At 44.6% G+C, this 25274-nt stretch overlaps 1 protein-coding gene across 2 annotated transcripts in view; it reads right to left on the reverse strand.

Annotated features, from left to right (window-relative positions):
- The window catches only part of TNFRSF19 (TNF receptor superfamily member 19), a 96546-nt gene that overhangs the window by 37605 nt on the left and 33667 nt on the right, over window positions 1-25274 (reverse strand). For both annotated transcript variants that reach the window (XM_015098178.3, XM_042254900.1), the window contains exons 4-5: window positions 14213-14391; window positions 3677-3762 (exon numbers count right to left, since the gene is read on the reverse strand). In XM_015098178.3, coding sequence (XP_014953664.3) covers window positions 3677-3762; window positions 14213-14391 — 265 coding nt within the window. The remainder of the gene's footprint in view (window positions 1-3676; window positions 3763-14212; window positions 14392-25274) is intronic.

Here is a 25274-nt window from a genome sequence, read left to right on the forward strand (position 1 = left end):
CTATTAGCTGCGTGCACTGCATTTCTGACTTGGAAAAAATATTTATTTTTTTCTTTGCTTTCTACAAAGTCTCATACTGGAGAAATATTATATATATATATATATACATATATACATATATAAACACACACACATAAAACTAGCCAATTTTCTTTTTGAATGATCACTTACTTAGGGCTTTACAAGACATTAAAAATTAAATGTGAAATCTATGCTTAAAAGCTAATTTATGATGTCCAAGCTTAGCCAGATTCCCCAAAGGCAAACAACCACAGTGCCTCAAATATGACTAGATCACATTAAATTTAAGCCCAATAAATTAAAGGAAAAAAAAACACAAAAAACCTAGTCCTTTCTAACTCTATGGGCAATATCAATTTCTTCACTAACTCTTTTTCTGTTAGTTTTGGATGAAGGGGATAATCTTTGCCTTCTGGACAGAATGATGGCTGAGCTGAGCCATAGGCAAGACTAGGCTGGTGCCTCATTTTAACTTTTAATTTTATACTGGGGTATAGCCAGTTAACAGTGTTGTGAGAGTTTCGGGTGGACAGCAAAGGGACTCAGCCACACATACACATGTATCCATTCTCCCCAAAACTCCCCTCCCATCCAGGCTGCCATGTTAACTTTGGGCAGAGTTCCATGTGCTACACAGTAGGGCTACCAAGGCCCATGTGTGTACATGTCCATCCCAAACTCCCTAATGATCCCTTCTTCCCATCCTCTCGCCCACGCCCGGCAACTGTAAACTCATTCTCTAAGTCTGTGAGTCTGTTTCTATTTTGTAATAAGTTCATTTGTATCATTTCTCTTAAGCTTTTGCGTATAAGGGATGTTATATGATAATTCTTCTTCTCTGTCTGACTCACTTTACTTGGTAGCTGTGCCATTCTAACTGGCAAGAGGACATGTCCTTTTCTGAGCTATGTAGCAAAAATAGACTCAGCATCTCTCCTGAGCTGGACTTTTAGAGTTTTCCTTAGATGATGAACAGTAAAGCAAATAACACAAGAAAAAGTCAACATGGAGTGGATGACATCAGCCAACAGAGGATCAATTGGACGGCTAGGGACTGTGCGGGGAGAACACAGTGTCTGGAGTCAGACCCGCGGTTGCCAATTACCAGCAAACAGCGGAGAGTCATTAACCTCTCTGGACTGGTGTGCACACTGATGACTGTGAGCTGATGATGAGACCCTGAGAAAATTAAGTAAAACCAACTGTGCCGCACACAGAACAGACATTCAATACTGCATCTGTTAACTGCAATGAATTATTTGGTGAACATTTACCTATTACAAAGAGAGGGGTCAGCGGCATTTCTATAAAAGAGTCAAGCCCTTGGCCTTCCTGTCACTTGAAACGTAGAAAGGAATGCACTTTGGTAAAGGACATAATAATAGGGACTTCAAAATTCCATGACATTCTCAGAAACAAAAATACCATGTGACTTTATCAAATAATGCAGTAAATTTCAATTAATTTAAGGGGGTTTCTATCATGAAAAGAGGAAAGAGGTCAAATCCTGGGCATGGAGAATTATATCAAAGAACTCCCTGATGTTCAAGCTGGTTTTAGAAAAGGCAGAGGAACCAGAGATCAAATTGCCAACATCTGTTGGATCATGCAAAAAGCAAGAGAGTTCCAGAAGAACATCTATTTCTGCTTTATTGACTATGCCAAAGCCTTTGACTGTGTGGATCACAATAAACTGTGGAAAATTCTGAAGGAGATGGGAATACCAGACCACCTAACCTGCCTCTTGAGAAATCTGTATGCAGGTCAGGAAGCAACAGTTAGAACTGGACATGGAACAACAGACTGGTTCCAAATAGGAAAAGGAGTACGTCAAGGCTGTATATTGTCAGCCTGCTTATTTAACTTCTATGCAGAGTACATCATGAGAAACCCTGGACTGGAAGAAGCACAAGCTGGAATCAAGATTGCCAGGAGAAATATCAATAACCGCAGATATGCAGATGACACCACCCTTATGGCAGAAAGTGAAGAGGAGCTAAAAAGCCTCTTGATGAAAGTGAAAGAGGAGAGTGAAAAAGTTGGCTTCAAGCTCAACATTCAGAAAACGAAGATCATGGCATCTGGTCCCACCACTTCATGGGAAATAGATGGGGAAGCAGTGGAAACACTGTCAGACTTTATTTTCTGGGGCTCCAGAATCACTGAAGATGGTGACTGCAGCCATGAAATTAAAAGACGCTTATTCCTTGGAAGAAAAGTTATGACCAGCCTAGACAGTATATTCAAAAGCAGAGACATTACTTTGCCGACTAAGGTCTGTCTAGTCAAGGCTATGGTTTTTCCTGTGGACATGTATGGATGTGAGAGTTGGACTGTGAAGAAAGCTGAGCACCGAAGAATTGATGCTTTTGAACTGTGGTGTTGGAGAAGACTCTGGAGAGTCCCTTGGACTGCAAGGAGATCCAACCAGTCCATTCTGAAGGCGATCAGCCCTGGGATTTCTTTGGAAGGAATGATGCTAAAGCTGAAGCTCCAGTACTTTGGCCACCTCATGCGAAGAGTTGACTCATTGGAAAAGACTCTGATGCTGGGAGGGACTGGGGGCAGGAGGAGAAGGGGACGACTGAGGATGAGATGGCTGGATGGCATCACTGACTTGATGGATGTGAGTCTGAGTGAACTATGGGAGATGGTGATGGATAGGGAGGCCTGGCGTGCTGCGATTCATGGGGTTGCAAAGAGTCGGACATGACTGAGCGACTGAACTGAACTGAACTGAATCCCTAAATAAATAAATGTCTGTACTACGCTCCCTGAAAGGAAAGAGCAACACCCATTCGAGCCCAGTGTCCTCCTCCGTCCCCCTTCCTGGACCTTGTTGCTCCCCCAGCTCAGGAAAGCCCTGCTCAGCACAGACAAGCCCACCCTGAGCAAACCTGGGGGATGGCGGGGCGCCCACCCTGACTCCTCTCCTGGACCCTTGTTAGTGGTTTTCATTGCTGTTATTCAGTCACTCAGTCATGTCAGACTCTTTGCAACCCCATGGCCTGCAGCACGCCAGGCTTCCCTGTCCTTCACCATCTCTCGGAGGGGTTTCACTGGCCAGATTCATATTTAGGATTAAGACGAGTCAGCAGCCTCTCTTTCCTAATCAAAATCAAGGCAGGTTGATAACCTGTAACAAATACCTTTTATATCTAAGAAACAACATGGTCAGAAAGTTTAACTCACTAATACAAACAGAGAAGGCACAGTTTTCTCTCTACCAACATGCAAACGAGTTTTCTCTTGTTGTTTTGCAACCCCATGACTGTAGCCACCAGGCTCCTCTGTCCATGGTCTGGGGAGCAGGAAGGGAAACACACAGGGGGCCACAGCACAAAAACAGGACACATCAGGCAGAATCTGGACCCCTAGTTAATTGGAGTTGCCCGAGTCATCATCTAGACTGAAGGATAAGAGTCTGGAGGGAACTGGAGCAGCAACATGTCTGCACTTCCCTTCGAGGTTCCAATCAGTGGACACAGTTTGCTGACTGAGACACACAACAAAAGGGCTTTCTGTCCTGCTGGACCCCTGACAAAAGACTGTACCCTCTAAGCCAGCAGTAGAGAGAGACCGTGTTCCATCTGCCAACTGGAGGAAGCTTTTACAAAGGCCCAGAGCCCCTCTCTGTGTGCAAGGCATGACTCACAGTGCGGCTCGTGGGGGGGCGGAGGGTCTCCACAAGGCACACACTCCATGTCTTGAAAACCAACAAGTTTTGTCTTTCTGTAAAACCTAGAAGAGAAAGGAGAATAATCTTTGTGTTGCTTTTTTCATCTCAGCTCACAGATGCAGCAAACAGATTTCTGTCATAAATGACTGCCAGTCTCCATTACCAGCTCTCTGTTCAAAAAAGGTTCTCAAAGGCTTAAAGGTAACAGTATATTTTAGACAGGCACAACTCTAGAAAGCACTCTGAGCATGCAGCGGACACTTAAGAAATGACAATTCACTAAATGTAACTTTGTAGATTCTACTCAGCCCCACTTTTGTACATTGAGGTGTGTGTTGGGGGGAGCGCCAAGAGGGAATATGAAATCTGGACATTTCTATTGTTATTTAAATGACAAAATATCTTATGCAGTGCTAGTTTTTAACCTTTGAAATTCAGAAACCAAAATGCAACGCAAACCATAAGAACACCAGGAAAATGTAGGCAGATACTTGTACAATCTTGATACGGGGACACCTTTCTAGGAATGACAAGAAATCCAGGAACCAGAATAGAAGAGATTAAGAGTTGTGAACACACACACACATAAACACACTCACATACACATGCATGCACAAATACTAGAGACGTCTGAAGAGCAAAAACAAACCGTCAACATAATTAGTGGGCAGAAGAAAATTGGAAAATAGTTCTAATCACAGTGTTGTCTATAACTTAACTTAAAAATCATTATGATGAAAGTAAACATGGGACATCTCTGATGGTCCAGTGGCTAAAAATATGCCTGCCAATGCAGGAGACACGGGTTTGATCCCTGCTCTGGCAAGATCCCACATGCGTTGGAGCAACAAAGCCCCAGGGCTACAACTATTAACACTTGTCGAAACTAGAGACAGCCTGCACAGGGCAACAAAGACCAAGTGCAGCCAAAAATAAATTTTTAAAAAATAAATAAATTTTTATAAAAGTAAATACGGCAACTGAAAAACATGCAAAGAACATTAATGTTCCAAAGGACACATCATAATTTTAAAATTTCATAATTTAAAAAGTCGCTCAGTTGTGTCCGACTCTTTGTGACCCCATGGACTATACAGTGCATGGAATTTTCCAGGCCAGAATACTGGAGTGGGGAGCCTTTCCCTTCTCCAGGGGGTCTTCCCAACCCAGGGATTGAACCCAGGTCTCCTGCATCGCAGGCAGATTCTTCACCAGCTGAGCCACAAGGGAAGCCCAAGAATATTGGAGTGGGTAGCCTATCCCTTCTCCAGCGGATCTCCCTGACCCAGGAATCGAACCAGGGTTTCCTGCATTGCAGGGGATTCTTTACCAACTGAGCTAAGAGGGAAAAGATGATGAAATTAAGAACTTAAAAAATTTTTAACATTAAAATCTTTAACCTCATTACTAACAAGCAAATGCAAACTGCAATGAAAATATACTGTTTTGAATTAGAAAATTGGGAACCTGTTGGCACGCACCTAGGCGAACGGGCACACGTGTGCAGTGGGAATACAAACCGCTGCTTTACAGGGCAATTTAGCAACAGGCCATCAGAACTCAATAGAACAGTTTACATCCTATCCAGTAATCTCATGTTTTAAAATTTATCCTCAAAAAATAATCAAGTGGGGGAAACTGGATGTAAATAGAGAAACCACAGCATTGCTTATAAAAGAAAAAAACCCAAGAGGCCTGGCCCACACCCAACAGCAGATGTGACCTCAGCCGTGGTGGACCCAAGGCTGTGGAATATGAGGGGGCCTTTAGAAACCACAATGCAGGTCTACGTACCTATTTTTTTTCAATTCATGAAATACCATTAACTGAAAATGAATTGTGAATAATATAATTCTAATTTGCACAAACACACACTTTGGTATAGATTCTTTCAGATTATTTATTTATCAATGCAGCTAAAGACATTTATGTGTGTAAAGCTGCATTGGTATATTATACACCAAATATTAATAGTGATTATTTCTAAATGGTGGGGATTCCAGTGATTTGTATATACATACATAATGTATATATGATATATATATTATAGACACATGCATTTTTTGGCTTTTCCATGACAAAAAATAGTGATATGGAGAATAAATTACAGATCAAGTTTATAGAGACAGATAGATGCAATTATTTTGTAGAATTGGATTATTTAGCAAATCTGCATGATTTGTGGTTGAAGCAAAATCTGCATTTAAACTAGATAATTAGACCAAATGTTCAGACTCATCCAGTACTTGCTCAACCTTCCATTTTTAATTGATTGTGAAGATCTGCTTAAATGATCGTAATATGGTGACTTTCCACCACAATTTGATAAAAAATATTTCTTTTGGAATTTATAAGGCAAAAGGCAAAGAACAAAGTTGGAGGAGTTACACTTCCTTGTAGAAGCTTGCAGAAAATCGTCTGACCACGCATGTGCGGGTTCACTTCTGGGCTCTCTGTTCTGTTCTGTTCTGTTCTGTGTGTCTGCATTTATGCCAGCATCACACTGTACTGAAAACTGGAGTTTGTAATGTGTTCTGATATCAGGAAGTGTGACTCCTCCAACTTTGTTCTTTGATTTGTACTTTATAAATTCCAAAAGAAATTTTTTTTTATTAAATTGTGGTGGAAAGTCACCATATTATAATCATGTAAGCAGATCTTCACAGTCGAAAATGGAAGGTTGAGCAAGTACTGGATGAGTCTGAACGTTTGGTCTAATTAATGGCTCTGAGACAGTCTCTTCAACAAAAGGTGCTGGGAAACTAGATTGCCACATTCAAAAAACTGAAGTTGGATCCTGATCCTACATCAAATAAAAAAGTTAATTCAAAATGAATTAAAGACCTAAACATAAGACCCCCAGACTATAAATTCCTAGAAGAAAATACAGGAGACGTTTCCTGACAACATCTGGTAATGATTTCTTGGATACGACATCAAAAGGGATATAATAAATAGACAACAAAAGCAAAAATAGACAGAAAGTATATTAAATCTGAGACTTTTGTATATCAAAGGATACTATCAAGGTGATATGTACTTATTACCAAACTCATGGGGTGGTATACAATAGATACGTACAGCATTAGTCAATCATACTTCAACAAAGTGGTTAAAAATGTCACAACCGAAAAAAAAAAAGACTTTTGAATTTTAGTAACAGTTTCTTCGGAAGTTAAACACAATTGAGACAATGAAAAGAATGAAAAGGCAACCTATACTATGGGAAAATTTATTTGCAAATCATATATCTGATAAGGGGTTGATGTTCAGAGTATTTAAATAACTCCTAAGCTATGGTTTTTCCATTAGTCATCTACAGATGAGAGAGTTGGAACATAAAGAAGGCTGAGCACTGTAGAATTGCTGCTTTTGTATCATGGAGTTGGAGAAGACTCTCAAGAGTCCCTTAGACTGCAAGGAGATCAAACCAGTCAATCCTAAAGGAAATCAACCCTGAATATTCATTGGAAGGACTGATGCTGAAGCTCCAGCAAGTTGGCCACCTGGTGCAAAGAGCTGACTCACTGGAAAAGACTCTGATGCTGGGAAAGATTGAAGGCAGGAGGAGAAGGGGACACCAGAGGATGAGATGGTTAGATGGCATCACCGACACAATGGACATGGGTTTGAGAAGGACAGGGGAGCCTAGAGTGCTGCAGTCTATGGGGCCACAAAGAGTCAGACACGACTAAGGGACTGAACAAGAACAACAACAAAAACGTCCTTTGTGAGGAAGGGGTGATGCTAATCCCTTCTTCACAGAGTGGTTTGGCAATTAAATCATCGAATCCATACAGAGTGCTTGGAAAATGTCAGCTATCCTGGTTACTAAAAGCAGCAAAGAGGGACCCCTGCCAGAGGCCATGTGGCCCCTTTTGCAAAGCTTTCATAGACCCTGCATAACATTAACTGACAGTAATGTCTATGATGTATTTAGTGCTTCCTGTGCCCTAGGCACTCTGCCAGGCTCTGGACATTAGCTCTATTCTTAACCCTTCCAACAGTGCTACAGGTTGGTAGCATTACTACATGATATATGCATCAGTTCAGTTCAGTCGCTCAGTTATGTCCGACTCTTTGCGACCCCATGAATCGCAGCACGCCAGGCCTCCCTGTCCATCACCAGCTCCTGGAGTTCACTCAGACTCACGTCCATCGGGTTGGTGATGCCATCCAGCCATCTCATCCTGTCATCCCCTTCTCCTCCTGTCCCTAATCCTCCCAGTATCAGGGTCTTTTCCAATGAGTCAACTCTTTGCATCAGGTGGCCAAAGTATTGGAGTTTCAGCCTCAGCATCAGTCCTTCCAATGAAGACCCAGGACTGGTCTCCTTTAGGATGGACTGGTTGGATCTCCTTGCAGTCCAAGGGACTCTCAAGAGTCTTCTCCAACACCACAGTTCATAAGGTCAGCTTTCTTCACAGTCCAACTCTCACATCCATACATGACCACTAGAAAAACCATAGCCTTGATTTTTACATAATTGACTTATTTATCTTAGAGATTTTTTTTTGATGTGGACCATTTTTAGTCTTTGTTGAATTCATTACTTCTGTCTCATTCAATATTGCTTCTGTCTCATGTTTTGGTTTTTTGGCCACAAGGCCTGTGGGATTTTAGTTCCCTGACCAGGGATCGAATCCTGCCCTAGAAGGTGAAGCCTTAACCACTGAACCACCAGGGAAGTCTCTATTAGATGGATGATATTTTCACAGGTGAGAAGAACTGATATCAGAGAAATCAGGTAACTGGCTGCAAGCCACGACCATACTTGGGAACAAGGGCACTGACTTTCCCTGGTCGGTCAAACTGTAGCCCGGAGGACAGACTCCACCCCAGGGTTCGGCGGGGCCCAGCCCACGGTCAGGTCCTTATTCCAGTAAGACCATGGCTGCAGAAGCCGGGCATAGCAGCAGGAATAAAAATGCCCACCTTGTGCCTGATCTTGGCATTTTTCTGGAGGCAATATGCAATTCATTTATTTTCTTTCTTTTTTAAAAAATATTTACTTATTTGTTTGAGTACACCGTATCTTAGTTGCAGCATGTGGGATCTGGTTCCCTGACCGTGGATCAAACCCAGGCCTCCTGCATTGGAAGCACAGAGTCCTCGCCACTGGACCACCAGGGACGTCCCTGTTTATTTTCTTTGTGCCTCAGTGTTCCTGTCTGTAGAGCACGTGTGAACTATTTGCCTCTTTCACACAAACACAGTCAAGCTGGGTGAGCACTTTGAACACGCCCAGGAAGACCTGTGTACAAGTCACTCTGTAATTGTTGCCTGCCCCATACCTTCATGCTGGCTTAGAAAGGATGTAATTTTAAACTAATCATATAAATAAACTATGAAACACTATTCAAATATCTACTCATTTCTAACCTTCCTGCATGGAAGCATTCATATACAGGATGAGCAAACATTGATGGAACTAAAAGCTGTGGGTTCAGGTGACAGCAAATTTGGTGGAACATGAAGAAGTGTGTCTGGGAGGGGGCTGAGGGAGGCTGGATCCTCTCACGGTCCAGCAGCTCACACCTGGGTTCCTCCCCAGTCCCACAAACAGCGAGTCCTGGGTCTCTAGGCACTGCCCACCTTGGGTGGCAGCCCCCATGGACTCCTCTTCCCCCTGCCCCCACGCCCGACCCCAGTGAAGAGGGCAGAGGCGCCCAGACTCGGTTTTGTCAGGACAGGAACAGAGATAAGACAGGTGTTCAGTTTCTATCCCTGCATTAGATTTGCACAAGGTCAAAACTCGGCATAATGATGCTCAACAGGTATCAGCGCCTTCTGAGATTACATTCCTTTTTTTAAAAAAAAAATAACAGATTAGGGACATCCCTGGTGGTCCAGCGGTTAAGGCTCTGCACCTCCAATGCAGGGGCATGGGTTCGATCCCTGGTCAGGAACAGCTCTCACGTGCTGTGCAGCACAGTCAAGAAATAAAAAATTCACTGAAAAACTTACAAATCAACAATAAAAAACCAAATAATCCAATTTAAAAAAAACCAGAGTAGATTATTGAGATATACTTCAAATACCATGCACTCCATCCCTTTAAAGTAAACAGTCTTTAGTGTCGACACATTCACAGAGCATTCATTGGCGCATTCTGTGTTCCATCAGAACCGACTATTTTAGAATATCTTCAGCACCCTAGAAAAGAAACTCTGCTCATTCTTCTCAATCTTCCCCAGCCACTAGCCCTCGACAGCCACTGATTTACTTTCTGTTCCTTAGATCTGCCACAGCAGGACATGTCACACACATGGAACCACACAGAACGGGGTCTTTTGTGATGGATTTCTTTCATCATGCTTTCTAGGCTCACCCATGTTGCCACCTGTATCGGTAATTCATGCCTTTTACTGCAGAGCAGCATTCTGTCATTAATTCGTTAATTACACTCCATTTTGTTGATCCGTTGATCAGCTGAAGGATACTGGGGTCACTTCTACTTTTTACTATTACTTATAGTGCTGTGAACAGCTGTGTCCAAGTTTTTGTGTGGCACGTTCTCAATTCCCCTGGTTATATACCCAAGGGCAGAACGGCTGGGTTGCAAGGAAACTCAAAGTGTAACTTGTTGAGGATCTTCCACACTGTTTTCCAAAGCAGCAGCACCATTTTACATTCCCAGTTTCTCCAGTCCTCACCAATACCTGCTATTGTCTGTCTTTTGGCTACAGCCATCCTTATGGACACAGAATCAAGAATATACAGAAGAACTGTACAAAAAAGATCTTCATGACCCGGATAATCACGATGGTGTGATCACTCACCTAGAGCCAGACATCCTGGAATGTAAAGTCAAGTGGGCCTTAGAAAGCATCACTACGAACAAAGCTAGTGGAGGTGATGGAATTCCAGCTGAGCTGTTTCAAATCAGCCAGACATCCTGGAATGTGAAGTCAAGCGGGCCTTAGAAAGCATCACTACCAACAAAGCTAGTGGAGGTGATGGAATTCCAGTGGAGCTATTTCAAATCCTGAAAGATGATGCTGTGAAAGTGCCGCACTCAATATGCCGGCAAATTTGGAAAACTCAGCAGTGGCCACAGGACTGGAAAAGGTCAGTTTTCATTCCAGTCCCAAAGAAAGGAAATGCCAAAGAATGCTCAAACTACCACACAATTGCACTCATCTCACACACCAGTAAAGTAATGCTCAAAATTCTCCAAGCCAGGCTTCAGCAATACATGAACCGTGAACTTCCAGACGTTCAAGCTGGTTTTAGAAAAGGCAGAGGAACCAGAGATCAAATTGCCAACATCTGCTGGATCATGGAAAAAGCAAGAGAGTTCCAGAAAACATCTATTTCTGCTTTATTGACTATGCCAAAGCCTTTGACTGTGTGGATCACAATAAACTGTGGAAAATTCTGAAACAGATGGGAATATCAGACCACCTGACTTGCCTCTTAAGAAATCTGTATGTTGGTCAGGAAGCAACACTTAGAACTGGACATGGAACAACAGACTGGTTCTAAGTAGGAAAAGGAGTATGTCAAGGCTGTATATTGTCACCCTGCTTATTTAACTTATATGCAGAGTACATCATGAGAAACACTGGGCTGGAGGAAGCACAAGCTGGAATCAAGATTACGAGGAGAAATATCAATAACCTCAGATACGCAGATGACACCACCCTTATGGCAGAAAGTGAAAAAGAACTAAAGAGCCTCTTGATGAAAGTGAAAGTGGAGAGTGAAAAAGCTGGCTTCAAGCTCAACATTCAGAAAACGAAGACCATGGCATCCAGTCCCATCACTTCATGGCAAATAGATGGGGAAACAGTGGCTGACTTTATTTTGGGGGGCTCCAAAATCACTGCAGATGGTGACTGCAGCCATGAAATTAAAATATGCTTGGTCCTTGGAAGGAAAGCTATGACCAACCTAGACAGCATATTAAAAAGCAGAGACATTACTTTGCCAACAAAGGTCCGTCTAGTCAAGGCTATGGTTTTTCCAGTGGTCATGTATGGATGCAAGAGTTGGACTGTGAAGAAAGCTGAGTGCCAAAGAATTGATGCTTTTGAATTGTGGTGTTGGAGAAGACTCTTGAGAGTCCCTTGTACTGGAAGGAGATCCAACCAGTCCATCCTAAAGGAGATCAGCCCTGGGTGTTCATTGGAAGGATTGATTTTAAAGCTGAAACTCCAGTACTTTGGCCACCTGATGCAAAAAGCTGACTCATTGGAAAAGACCCTGATGCTGGGAAAGATTGAGGGCAGGAGGAGAAGAGGACAACAGAGGATGAGATGGCTGGATGGCATCACCGACTCAATGGACGTGAGTTTGGGTAAACTCTGGGAGTTGGTGATGGACAGGGATGCCTGGCGTGCTGCAGTTCATGGGCTGGCAAAGAGTTGGACATGACTGAGTGACTGAAATGAACTGATCCTCATGGATGTGAAGTATATGTGTGGGTATTTTTCTGCATTTCCCTGATGACTGATGTTGAGTATCTTTTCACGAGCTCACTCATGAGTATCATCTGTGTATCTTATTTGCAGAAATGTCTATTCATATCCTTTGCCCATAATTTAATTGGGTTACTTGTCTTTTTGTTATTGAGTTGTAAGTGCTCTTTATATATTCTAGATAAGATAGTTCCTTATCACATATATGATTTATGATTTATGAATAGTTCTAATTCCAGGGGGTTGTCTTTCATTTTCTTGACAGTATCCTTTGAAGCACAAAAGATCTTAATTTTGATGAAGTCCAATACAGCTATTTTCCCTTTGGTTGTTGTGCTGTTGGTGTAAGACCACTACTTTTTGCATCTGTTTGGGTGGTAAGTTTTTGCATGAGGACATGACTCATAAGGCTATTTTCTGCTCTTCCTTTGGGCCCAGAGTTTTAGCTGTCTTCTGGCTTCAATACAAGCCCCAGGACAAGCACCCAGCATCTGTCAAATGCCTGGTTTTGTGGGCACATGCTGGTCAAGTGCAGTGAGGGCCCTCCATCTGTCATGACTTGGAGCGTGGATTCTGGCAGCAGAGTCCTGGACACGGCTCCAAGTTGTGCCTCGTACTGTCTATGCAATCTTGCCTGAATAACCTTAATGACAAAGCTCAGTTTCTTCATTTTTAAAACACTGTGAACATTACAGAAAATAATTCATGTAAAGTGCTTCTCTGTGTTAAATTGTTTCAGTCCTGTCTGACTTTTTTGCAACTCTATGGACTGCAGCCCGCCAGGCTCCTCTGTCCATGGGATTCTCCAGGCGAGGTTACTGGAGTGGGTTGTCATTTCCTCCTTCAGAGGATACAGAGTGCTTAGCCACTAAGTAATATATGTCTGTTGCTCCCGTAATGCTGCTGGCCCTGGCCAATTCACTTTTGCCATAAAACCTGGGTTCCAGGTAAGCTCCAGGATTCCTGGTCTCTCCTTTGGCTCTGCTCTGTATTAAACACATCCTCCTGGCAGTCACCTGGTCTCTTCCCTGCCTTACCTCCTGCAGCAAGACCTCTTTGCTCTCTAACAGACCACCACTCGGCCCCAGTGGGTCCCAGTTTTCATCACCACTCTGGCTTCCAGCTGCCTGTTTTATCTGGCAGGTCCAGCCAATCGTTACCTATAAGCACTTAAAACTTTAAAAATCCCTCCTCCTGGGCTTTGTCTCTCCACCTGGCCCAGGTGTGGTCTGCTTTCTGTCCACGGCCTGGGTTCCTTTCCGATGTGTACATTTAAGGTCTCCAGCATCACACGAGTTCACCCCTAGTACCCCTTCTGCCTCTCCCTCCAGCCCGCTCTGTTGCCTCCTGCACCTACCTGCCTGTCCTCTCGGCCATTTCTGAAACGCACACACGTCCACCCCAGGGCCTGCGTCCACAGAGACCTCAGCTTTTCAGCATCACCCAGCCTGATGACCTACTCTGATCCTGCCACCTGCCTCTCTTCTCTGTCCCTGGGGGGCACACCCAGACCCCTGAGCTGCTGAAGACTTTCTGTTTCCCCCAGGAACCACCACCTTCTACCTTTCTGCACAACTTCCTATTATTTACTATGCAGGTATCTTTCAAACTGTATTAGGATGTAAGCTGCCCATGGGCGGCAGTCTTTGTCTCCCTCCTGAAAGCAACACCTGGCAGCTGCCCCCCAAACACCACAGAAGTGACCGGCTGGACGGTGGTATTTGCATTTCTCTGATCATATGGAGGATGGCCATCTTCCTAGCATCACAGGCCACATGCACTTCCTCTTTTGTGAGCTGCCTTATTCTTTCATCCCTTTGTCCATCTTTTCTTTCTTATTGACCGGTGGGGACTCTACAGATTTTTGTGACACTAAGCCTTGGTCACTGGCGTATCTGTTTGATCCTAACCCCCCACCTGTCACCATGCAGGGCGTGCGGGAGGCCCAGGAAACAGAAAAGCCGTGAACCTCGGCAACCTTGGATGTCAGCAGGTGGATGTCAGCAGGCATCCGCGTCTGGAAGGGAACCAGAGAGAAAATCCTGCTCAGAATAACGACCTGATCTCCCGGGGAGGACTGGCCACGTACCCAGGCAGGCAGTCCCCGCAGACGGCGTCGCCGGTGGCCGAGCAGTTGGCCTTCTGGAAGCGGCTCAGCAGGACGCAGTCCAGGCACGGCTTGCACTTCTGAGAGCCCCAGTCCTCCTTGAACCTGTGCGGCCGGCACTTCACACACTGGGCGTCCTCCCCGTAGCCAAAGCCACATTCCTGTGGGGATGAACAGACAAGAGATGGCTATTCAGACCCCGCAAGCGTGAAAAAGGAGGACGACGAGATACGACGGGGAACTGGGCTGGTAATTACCCAGCGCCCGCCTCCCTGCACACAAAGGCCCCTCTTTCAGCGGTTCCCATGTGTCTCCCTGCTAATAATCTCTCTTACGACCAGAAGTATACTTTGTCATCCACTTTATTCCAGCAGCATGAGCATTTGAATACGAAAGGCTCTCTGCCTCCCGCTGCTGAATTATCGCCGGCTTAGGGCGCAATCAGGCACTTTCTTCTCTAACTCGGCTGGTCATCTGAGTCCTCAGAAACTGGAGTCAGGGAAACAGGCAGACACACACTCACTTATCAAGGCAGAAAATAAGTGCTTTGATAAGTATTAGAATGCAAGGACAGCTGCATATGAAATGTCAGAGGCTTACAAGCCTAGAAACCTATCCAGTGAACTGCCTTGAAATATTTAGCTGTTTACTATCATCGTTTAAACACTGAGTCTGACTCTTTTGCAACCCCATAGACTAATAGCCCACCAGGCTCCTCTGTCCATGGGATTCTCTAGGCAAGAATACTGGAGTGGGTTGCTATTTCCTTCTCCAGGGGATCTTCCTGACCCAGGGGTCAAGCCTGCATCTCCTATATGGGCAGGGAGGTTCTTTACCACTGCGCCACCTGGGAAGCCCTGGCTGTTTATTGCTGTCTGATAGAAGATGCTTATATGACACCTAAAAGAACACTACACTACACACACACACACACACACACACACACACACACTCACAGGCACACATACACACAACATCTTTCTTATCCATCCCTCTGTTGATGGACACTTAGGTTGCTTCCATAGCTTTGCTATTTTAAGTGGTACTGCTATGAATCCTGAAGTGTATGTATTTTTTTGAATTAGTGTTATTGTTTTTTTCATATGTATACCCTGGAGCAGAACTGCTGGGGCACAAGGTACGAGACCTACACCATTTAATTCCAGAGCCAGACTTCCTATTATTATACTGTGGGCCTTTCTGGCAGTTTATCTGACATGTATACAGGAGGATGTCTGAAGAGTTATATATTATAGTTAAACTGACTGTATGATGGTTTCTATAGAACTGCTGCTGCTGCTAAGTCGCTTCACTCATGTCCGACTCCATAGACGGCAGCCCATCAGGCTCCGCCGTCCCTGGGATTCTCCAGGCAAGAACACTGGAGTGGGTTGCCATTTCCTTCTCCAATGCATGAGAGTGAGAAGTGAAAGTGAAGTTGCTCAGTCGTGTCCAACTCTTCGCAACCCCATGGACTGCAGGCTACCAGGCTCCTCCATCCATGGGATTTGCCAGGCAAGAATACTGGATGGGGTGCCATCACCTTCTCCATTCTATAGAACACTGGCCATTAAAAAGAAAATCAGGCAGCAGCTCATAAGCTGCACACACAGCCCCACACGAGTGTGTGCCAGGGGCCCACGTGGCCGCACATGAGGGTGTGTCAGGGGCCCACACGGCCCTACACAAGGGTGTGCCAGGGGCCCACGGGCAGCCAGAGGGGCAGTGGGACTCAGGGCTCCCCTCACAGCCTCAGCTCTCTCTTCTGGGAACCATGGAAGCCAGAACACAGGTCCAGGGAGGTCAAAATCCTCATTTCTCCATAACATTTACACATTTAAGTTCTCCATCCATTCAGTTCAGTTCAGTTCAGTTCTGTCTCTCAATCGTGTCTGACTCTCTGTGACCCCATGAATCACAGCACGCCAGGCCTCCCTGTCCATCACCAACTCCTGGAGTTCACTCAGACTCACGTCTATCGAGTCCGTGATGCCATCCAGCCATCTCATCCTCTGTCGTCCCCTTCTCCTCCTGCCCCCAATCCCTCCCAGCATCAGAGTCTTTTCCAATGAGTCAACTCTTCGCATGAGGTGGCCAAAGTACTGGAGCTTCAGCTTTAGCATCATTCCTTCCAAAGAAATCCCAGGGTTGATCTCCTTTAGGATGGACTGTTTGGATCTCCTTGCAGTCCAAGGGACTCTCCAGAGTCTTCTCCAACACCACAGTTCAAAAGCATAAATTCTTTGGCACTCAGCTTTCTTCACAGTCCAACTCTCACATCCATACATGACCCCTGGAAAAACCATAGCCTTGACTAGACGGACCTTTGTTGGCAAAGTAATGTCTCTGCTTTTGAATATGCTATCTAGGCTGGTCATAACTTTTCTTCCAAGGAATAAGCGTCTTTTAATTTCATGGCTGCAGTCACCACCTGCAGTGATTTTGGAGCCCCCCAAAATAAATAAAGTCTGGCACTGTTTCTGCATCTATCTGCCATGAAGTGATGGGACTGGATGCCATGATCTTAGTTTTCTGAATGTTGAGCTTTAAGCCAACTTTTTCACTCTCCTCTTTCACTTTCGTCAAGAGGCTTTTTAGTTATTCTTCACTTTCTGCCATCCATATTTATATACAAAGACAACTAATTAAAAATTAAATCAAAATCAACAGACACACATACAAAAATATACAAATGAACTTAATTATAAAACAGACATAGACTCACAGACATAGAAAACAAACTTATGGTTACCAAAGGGGGAGGTGGAGGAGAGGGACAACTTTGAAGGTTGGGGTTAACGGATACACACTACTGTATATAAAATAGATAAACAGCAGGTTCTACGATATAGCACAGGGAACTATACACAATATCTTCTAATAATCTATGATGGGGAAAGAATCTGAAAAAGAATAGGTATATATGTGTGCTTGAATCTCTTTGCTGTACACCCGAAACTAACACGTTGTAAATCAACTACACTTCAATCAAAATACAAAAACCAATACAAAGAATAGTATTGCCTGTACTCAGTAAGGAACTCAATAAAGGGTATTAGCAATAAGGCTTCAATCCACTAATGAACTCATGCACGTTTGGGAGGAGGGGCCCCTTCGTCCCCCTTGCAGCTCCTCTGTCCGTCTTTCAGATGTGTCTTGAACAAGCACAGCAAAATGCTGGGGAGAAAAACAAAGCAGGAGGTCAGCCCCTCCTCAACCCTGAGGGCTCCAGCTGGACAAAGCTCTGACCTGAAGGCGGGGGAGGGCGGGGCAGGAGAAGGGTGGAACCGGGGTCTCCCGCATTGAGGCAGATTCTTTACCATCTGAGCCACGAGGGAAGCCCCAATTCACAAATTAGAATCTCTTTAAAACTGTTAACAGGGATTCTTTTTTTTGTGGGGGTGGAATGATGAGGTGTTTTCAGTTCTCATGACTCCATAATGATTTGATTTTCGTACAGAAAGCAGCTGTAGCAATCAGGAAAACAGCACAGACGCACATCTAGAGAGTTCTTAGGATGTGTGCTTGGTCTCAGTGGGGTGGGGGGGAGTCCCTGCTATTTGGGGGGCTGCGCCTCTCAGTGTGATCCGCATTGGGACCACGTTAGCTGCAGAGAGAGCCAGGCATCCCAAGATTTTCATTTGGCACAGAAGGGCACCTCCCACCCCGTGCCCCCAGCATCAGGGATCAAAGCATGTGACATCCGGGGCAGGGCCTCAAGCTCAGCATCCCCGTCAAAGGTCCCTGGCGCCACAACTGCAAAATCGCTCTTGGATGCAGGCGGCTTGGACTGCATGGGTCTCATACACAGGTTAACAAGAGGGGAAGGAGAAGCAGGGAGAGGAAGACAAGTAAACAGAGGGAAAGAGGTAGGGGTCCATGAACTGGTAGCACACCTCTGAAACGCTGCTGCCCCGGCCAGGCTGACACAGCAGAATGAGGGTATTCTCCTACACTGGAGATAAACACACATGGGCCACTTGCCAGCCAAGTTACTCTGGGAACTCTCTGACCCTCAGCTGCTTCATCTGTGAGAGGGGATAATCACCTGGCCCTACAGGGTTATTCTGAGAAATAAACTGGAAAACATATAAAGCCTCCAAACTAGAAATCAAGCACTAGCATCCAGCCAAAGAAGGGATACCAATGGCTTTTACTTTTCTGGATGCTCTACAGTCCAAGTTTTCTTGATTCCAGTATAATAAAGTCTTACTGGGGAGCAAAGGGATCTGCAGACCCCAGTTTTTTAGGTGACTTCAAACATCACTTTGAAGTACTTTAGCTACTTGATGCAAAGAACTGACTCACTGGAAAAGACCCTGATGCTAGGAAAGATTGAGGGCAAAAGGAGAAGAGGACAACAGAGGATGAGATGGTTGGATGGCATCATTGATTCAATGGACATGAGTTTGCGCAAACTCCAGAAGATGGTGAAGGACAGGGAAGCCTGGCGTGCCGTGGTCCATGGGGTTACAAAGAGTCGACACGACGGAGAGACTGAACAATAACAAAAGCATCACTTTTCATCTAAAACATTTTTACTGAATAAAAATCTGTTTAAAATGAGTCTCAACTACTCGCTTTTGAAAATGGGTACACAAAATAGAATTTCACCTTTCCTCGTTGAATCCACTGCTGCATTGCGCTATAACACAAAGAACCAGGCAGCTCTGGGTCTGCAGGGGCTGCGGCTGTGTTAACGCCCTTGCCAGGCAGTCAGCTGCTCTCCCTCTCTCCTGCCGGGCATCACTGTCCACAGCTACTCACTTCCTCTCCCCATTCCCGAGAAACTGGATAAATGATCCGACTTGAAAGAATACAGAAAGGGGTGTTGATAGTCCCATCTCTCTTGAGAAAGAACATATACTTTAGTGTCAGAGAAATCTTTGTGCTTCCTTTTTGATTCTTGTCTGTATTCTAGAGTGTATATCCCACACGAGGACTGTTTTGGCCAAAGAGTTTTTGCCATATATTGCTGTGTGTCATTTACATGGCATTAGATTTCGTAGAATGAGGATTTCATGATTTTTTTGTTTGGCTCATTCTACACTGGACCATCTCTTTCAGAGATTCTGAAAGAGATGGGAATACCAGACCATCTAACCTGCCTCTTGAGAAATCTGTATGCAGGTCAGGAAGCAACAGTTAGAACTGGACATGGAACAACAGACTGGTTCCAAATAGGAAAAGGAGTACGTCAAGCCTGTATATTGTCACCCTGCTTATTTAACTTCTATGCAGAGTACATCATGAGAAACACTGGACTGGAAGAAACACAAGCTGGAATCAAGATTGCCGGGAGAAATATCAATAACCTCAGATATGCAGATGACACCACCCTTATGGCAGGAAGTGAAGAGGAGCTAAAAAGCCGCTTGATGAAAGTGAAAGAGGAGACTGAAAAACTCAGCTTAAAGCTCAACATTCAGAAAACGAAGATCATGGCATCCAGTCCCATCACTTCATGGGAAATAGATGGGGAAACAGTGGAAACACTGTCAGACTTTATTTTGGGGGGCTCCAAAATCACTGCAGATGGTGACTGCAGCCATGAAATTAAAAGATGCTTACTCCTTGGAAGAAAAGTTATGACCAACCTAGATAGTATATTTGAAAGCAGAGACATTACTTTGCTGACTAAGGTCCGTCTAGTCAAGGCTATGATTTTTCCTGTGGTCATGTATGGATGTAAGAGTTGGACTGTGAAGAAGGCTGAGCACCAAAGAATTGATGCTTTTGAATTGTGGTGTTGGAGAAGACTCTTGAGAGTCCCTTGGACTGCAAGGAGATCCAACCAGTCCATTCTGAAGGAGATCAGCCCTGGGATTTCTTTGGAAGAAATGATGCTAAAGCTGAAGCTCCAGTACTTTGGCCACCTCATGCAAAGAGTTGACTCATTGGAAAAGACACTGATGCTGGGAGGGATTGGGGGCAGGAGGAGAAGGGGGTGACCAAGGATGAGATGGCTGGATGGCATCATGGACTTGATGGACGTGAGTCTGAGTGAACTCCAGGAGATGGTGATGGACAGGGAGGCCTGGTGTGCTGCGATTCATGGGGTCGCAAAGAGTCGGACACGACTGAGTGACTGAACTAAACTGACACTGGACCAAATCATATATAGAAAGAAAAAAGTGGGGCTTCAACTGTATCATAGGTTTCCTTAATAACTGGACACTGGGTCACTATTTCTGCCTGGCGTTCACATGTTTTACTGGCAGCAACAGCAATTTTCTTTGGTGTAGCACTGGGTGAGGGGTTGAGGTAAGGCTTTGTATCATTAGTATCATAAAACAGTACTGAAATGCACAGAGCAGGAACCATGAGTCATACTTGTACAGAGATTGATTATTTGGGTGAATTTTATTCAAATAGCTCAGCTGATAAAGAATCCTCCTGCAATGCAGGAGACCCTGGTTCAATTCCTGGGTTGGGAAGATCCGCTGGAGAAGGGCTAGGCTACCCACTCCAGTATTCTTGGGCTTCCCTTGTGGCTCAGCTGGTAACGAATCCACCTGCAATGCAGGAGACCTGGGTTTGGTCCCTGGGTTGGGAAGATCCCCTGGAGATGAGAAAGGCAACCTACTGCAGTATTCTGCCTGGAGAATTCCATGGACTGTATAGTCCATGGGGTCACAAAGAGTCAGACATGACTCACTCACAGACATAGAGAAGTATGGCTACCAAGGTGGAGGAGGAGGGGAGGGTTGGACTGGGAGTTTGGGGTTAGTAGATGCAAACTGTTATATATGGGATGGATAAACAACAAGGTCCTACTGTGCAGCACAGGGAACTATATTCAGTATCCTGTGATAAACCATAATAGGAAGGAATACGAAAAATAATGTATATATCTCATATACCCGAATCACTTTGCTACACAGCAGTAATTACCACAACATTGTAAATCTTCAATAAATTACTTCAATAAAATTTTTTAAAGTATATATTTTCTCTAAAGTATTTGCCATTTTTAAAACAATACTATTTTAATACTATTTTTAAACTTTTAAGAATAACATCGCAGCTTGCAGTTCATGACAGCTCAAGTGTGTGAAGTGACCATTTCATGCGCTGAATTAACTAGACATCTTGAATTAACTAGAAATTCAGAGCAATTATTTCCAAAGAATTATTGTACAACGTCCAAGGCAGCAACCACTTTTAGAGCCAATTTGTCGTATTTCTAAAGCACCGTAAACAGACAGATGCCATAATTATTTGAAATCCAGGCTATAAAGTAAACAGCACATAAATATTAAATTATATCCCACTATAAATGTCTACTGTGATGTTTTTATTTCATTCAGTGAAACAAAGTGGTTAGAGTGCCTTGAAATCTTCCATATTAAGCTCAATAAACAACCCATCCTTCATTTGTAACTTCCTACCCCCCACCCCCAGACAAACACTACAGCCAGGTTTGCGGAAACCTCACAGACACACCCTTCTTGTGTGTGTGCATGTGGGTACACCCTGAGTGCATCTGCCTGTCTCAGGGCATGGTGGCAGTGTTCAGGATACAGGTCTCACCACTGCATCCCAAGGGCAAGCTCTCCGCCCCGGGTGAAATTCACTGGTGAGGACCAAGTGTTACACTTGGGCATCTAACCAAAATAGCATCTGATCTTTGGGGTTTTCCCTCATGACTCTGGGCTAGTAGGGGGTGATTTCTCTAGTAAAGTGCTTTCTTTGAGTACAGAAGTAGAAGAAGTATGGATGGGTCTCTGAAGAGGAGGCAGGGAGCAGGCTGCCAGCGGTGGGTCTGCTTCCTCTTACCTTTGACAGACCCTCCACTTGATCAAACTGGACAAGCTTCTCTGAGCCACTTTCTCAACTATGTCCTGTTCTTAGGTCTGGTCTTGAAGAGCCCAGGTGTCTCCCATTCTCCACACATGCTTATTCTCCGTATCTGACCAGCTCTCCTTACCCTCCCCCGACCCTCCCCACCCACCGGTGATGTCTGATCATCTGCCCACCTTCAGCAGGAATCCCCCCGTCTGTTTAGCTGGGACGCACCTTCCCCTGATACTTCCTCTTTGGGAGTTCCCACCCCGATCCCCATCCTGCTCCTGGGCGCTCGCCCCCCACATGTCCACCTGGATTTGAAACTGAACCCAGTTGTAGGCTGAAGTCTCTGCTGCAAAAGCTCCTGAACAGAAGTTCTTTTTACTGCTTTAACCTCTGTCTGACACATCCCAGGTGGCCCTGAACTCTCCCTCTGACCCTTTTATTAGAAGGAGTGTGTGTGTGTGTATGCGTGTGTGTCTGGCATGGAGTTATGTGGAAGGGAAGAGTGAGTCAGTCACCAGCCTGGGCTCTAGAATTAGTGACATGTTTTAGCTCAGTTGGTAAAGAATCTGCCTAAAATGCAGGAGACCCCGGTTCGGTTCCTGGGTCAGGAAGACCTGCTGGAGAAGGGATAGGCTACCCACTCCAGTATTCTTGGGCTTCCCTTGTGGCTCAGCTGGTAAAGAATCCGCCTTCAATGCAGGAGACCCTGGTTCAGTTGCTGGGTCAGGAAAATCCCCTGGAGATGGGAAAGGCTACCCACTCCAGTATTCTGACCTGGAGAATTCTATGGACTGTATAGTCCAGGGGCTCACAAATAGTTGGACATGACTGAGTTTCCCTTCACTTTCACTTTTGTTTATGGAGGACCATTTCCCATTGATATCCATGTTAGAAATGCATGAAGGCTTCAAGACAATACTATGGCCTTTATTTTTTAAATTATGACCTGCTGGAGACAAGGGTTCATTCCTGAGTTGGGCAGACCCCTGGAGAAGGGAATGGTAGCCCACTCCAATATTCTTGCCTGGAGAATCCCAGGGACGGAGGAGCCTGGCGGGCTACAGTGCTCCTCGGCTATGAATTCCCACCTCTCCTGGATGTATGCAGAGATGACCCCCTCCCCCTGTAAAATCCCACCACAGTGCACCCCACACCTGCTGCAAAGGTTCTGAGTCACCCCTGTTCCACCATCCTCAACAAGAGGCACTGAGTAACTTTTCTTTAGCAGTAGTTAAGCCAGTGTGTAATAAAGAACTGACTGCTGTTTAAGATGGATGAACAAATATCATGCATTTTCCTAAAGTGTATTATTATTATTACTACCACGACTACTGCTGGTGCTATTATTTAACTCCAGGGAGCAAGCCTGTAAAGGTCATGGCAATATTTCCCAGTCGGCAAGGCCAAGCCTTCCTCCGGGGAGGGCGGGGATGCACGGAGCGGCTGTCTTGTCTTGGTTCCGAGGCGGCAGGAGGCTGGACCGAGCCAGCGGCCACAGCTCTGTCACTCTGCCCAATATTTTTAAGCCACACTTGGTGGCTTTCCAGTAGCAAAATGACTCAAAGTAAACAGTCCTCAGATCCCCTTCTCTCCTCCCTCCTCTGCAAACCCAGAACTGAACAAAAACACAAGTGGATCCCACTTACATGCTGGGGGAGCAGGCCCCCACCCCCAACAGGGGAGATCCTCCCAGACCATGAAATGTCCCGGAGACACACTCTGGGTGCTCGAGTCGAAAGCACTATTTATTTGTGTGGCCAGTGACTATTAACTTGGGTTCTTTGAACTTTAAAAGCTCAACTTGGATGGAGAAGAAGTTATTTATAGAGAAAATCTAGGGCACAGAAATGGGAAGGACAAAATAGATTCATGTGGCCAGTGTTTAGAAATCAGCTTTTTAATTTCCTTTAATAAAACAACACCAAAGACACAAAGACGCATCCCCCCACTCCAAACTTTCGGTTTGTGAAAACCCGCAGTTGAGTTTTTCTAAAGAAAAATGACAAGCTAGAGCTTGTTAATATCTGCCAAACATCACTGGGCTCGATTAGGTATAATTAAACACAAATAAAGTGAGCAACAGTGTAATTAAATGGCAGAAATGAATCCTTTTATGCTTGAAAATTACACTAAATTTTGTGTAACTTTGTTCATAAGGATGAAAACAATTTTCCAAGAGGGAGACGTCTTTAAAAATAGGAATCCCCGCATAGACTCGCATAAACTCTTGTTGTTTACAAGAGTCAATTTTTTCACATTAACTAAAATCATCCCAATAATTGCTTAGCAAAGCTTACTTTGAAAGCCATGCCAGAGACTTGAAGTCTGTTTCCAGAGGCTCATGCAAAAACTAGTTTCCTGATTTACTGCTGAGAGGCGACCGTGTTAAAAGCTCACTGTTGGCATCAACACTCAGTGCGGGGGAAGGGCTGGGCAAACTCGAGATGGTGAGAATCCAAGCCTAATGTGGTCACTTCGGGAAAACAAAAATATCATCTCCCACACATCCCAATGCTGTTTGCTCTCATGAGCCCCCAGGACACCACCTGACACTCACGCACACGGTCCTGGGCAAAACACCGGCGGGGCTGCTCACAGAGCCGCGGAAACCACACAGGGTATTTTTTGCCTCAGAAATAGGAAAAAGACATTATTCATTATCTTTATCATAGACTCTCAAAAACTGAAACCTAAACCATGCAGTGGGGGAGACAGTAAATATGGCTCAAGGGAATAAAACCCTCAAAACAGACTCCAAATGGTTCCATGACTTACCACATTATTTTCCAAAAGATTCAGGAAATCTACTTCCTAAGCTGAGTTACTAAAAAGTCTTTTTTTTTTCTTTTGAAGATTTCTCTTTTGTTCCCCATTTAAATTTCTCCTTAATTGAGTTTTTAATTTTAAATAACAAAGAGTTTGAGCTAACATTTGCATGGATCATATATTGCTGATCAAATGTGCTGTGCTGTGCTTCGTCATTCAGTCATGTCTGACTCTTCGGGACCCCATGGACTGTAGCCCCCCAGGCTCCTCTGTCCACGGGATTCTCCAGGCAAGCATACTGAAGTGGGTTGCCATACCCTCCTCCAGGGACTCTCAACCCAGGGATTGAACCCAGGTCTCCCACATTGCAAGCGGATTCTTTACCCTCTGAGCCACCAGGGAAGCTGATCAAATACATTTGTCTAATTAAAATAATTAAAATCTGCATACAGGTTACTTATGTATCAGTATATGTTATGTAGAA

Source organism: Ovis aries, chromosome 10 (genome assembly GCF_016772045.2).
Source record: "Ovis aries strain OAR_USU_Benz2616 breed Rambouillet chromosome 10, ARS-UI_Ramb_v3.0, whole genome shotgun sequence".
Taxonomy (NCBI): domain Eukaryota; kingdom Metazoa; phylum Chordata; class Mammalia; order Artiodactyla; family Bovidae; genus Ovis; species Ovis aries.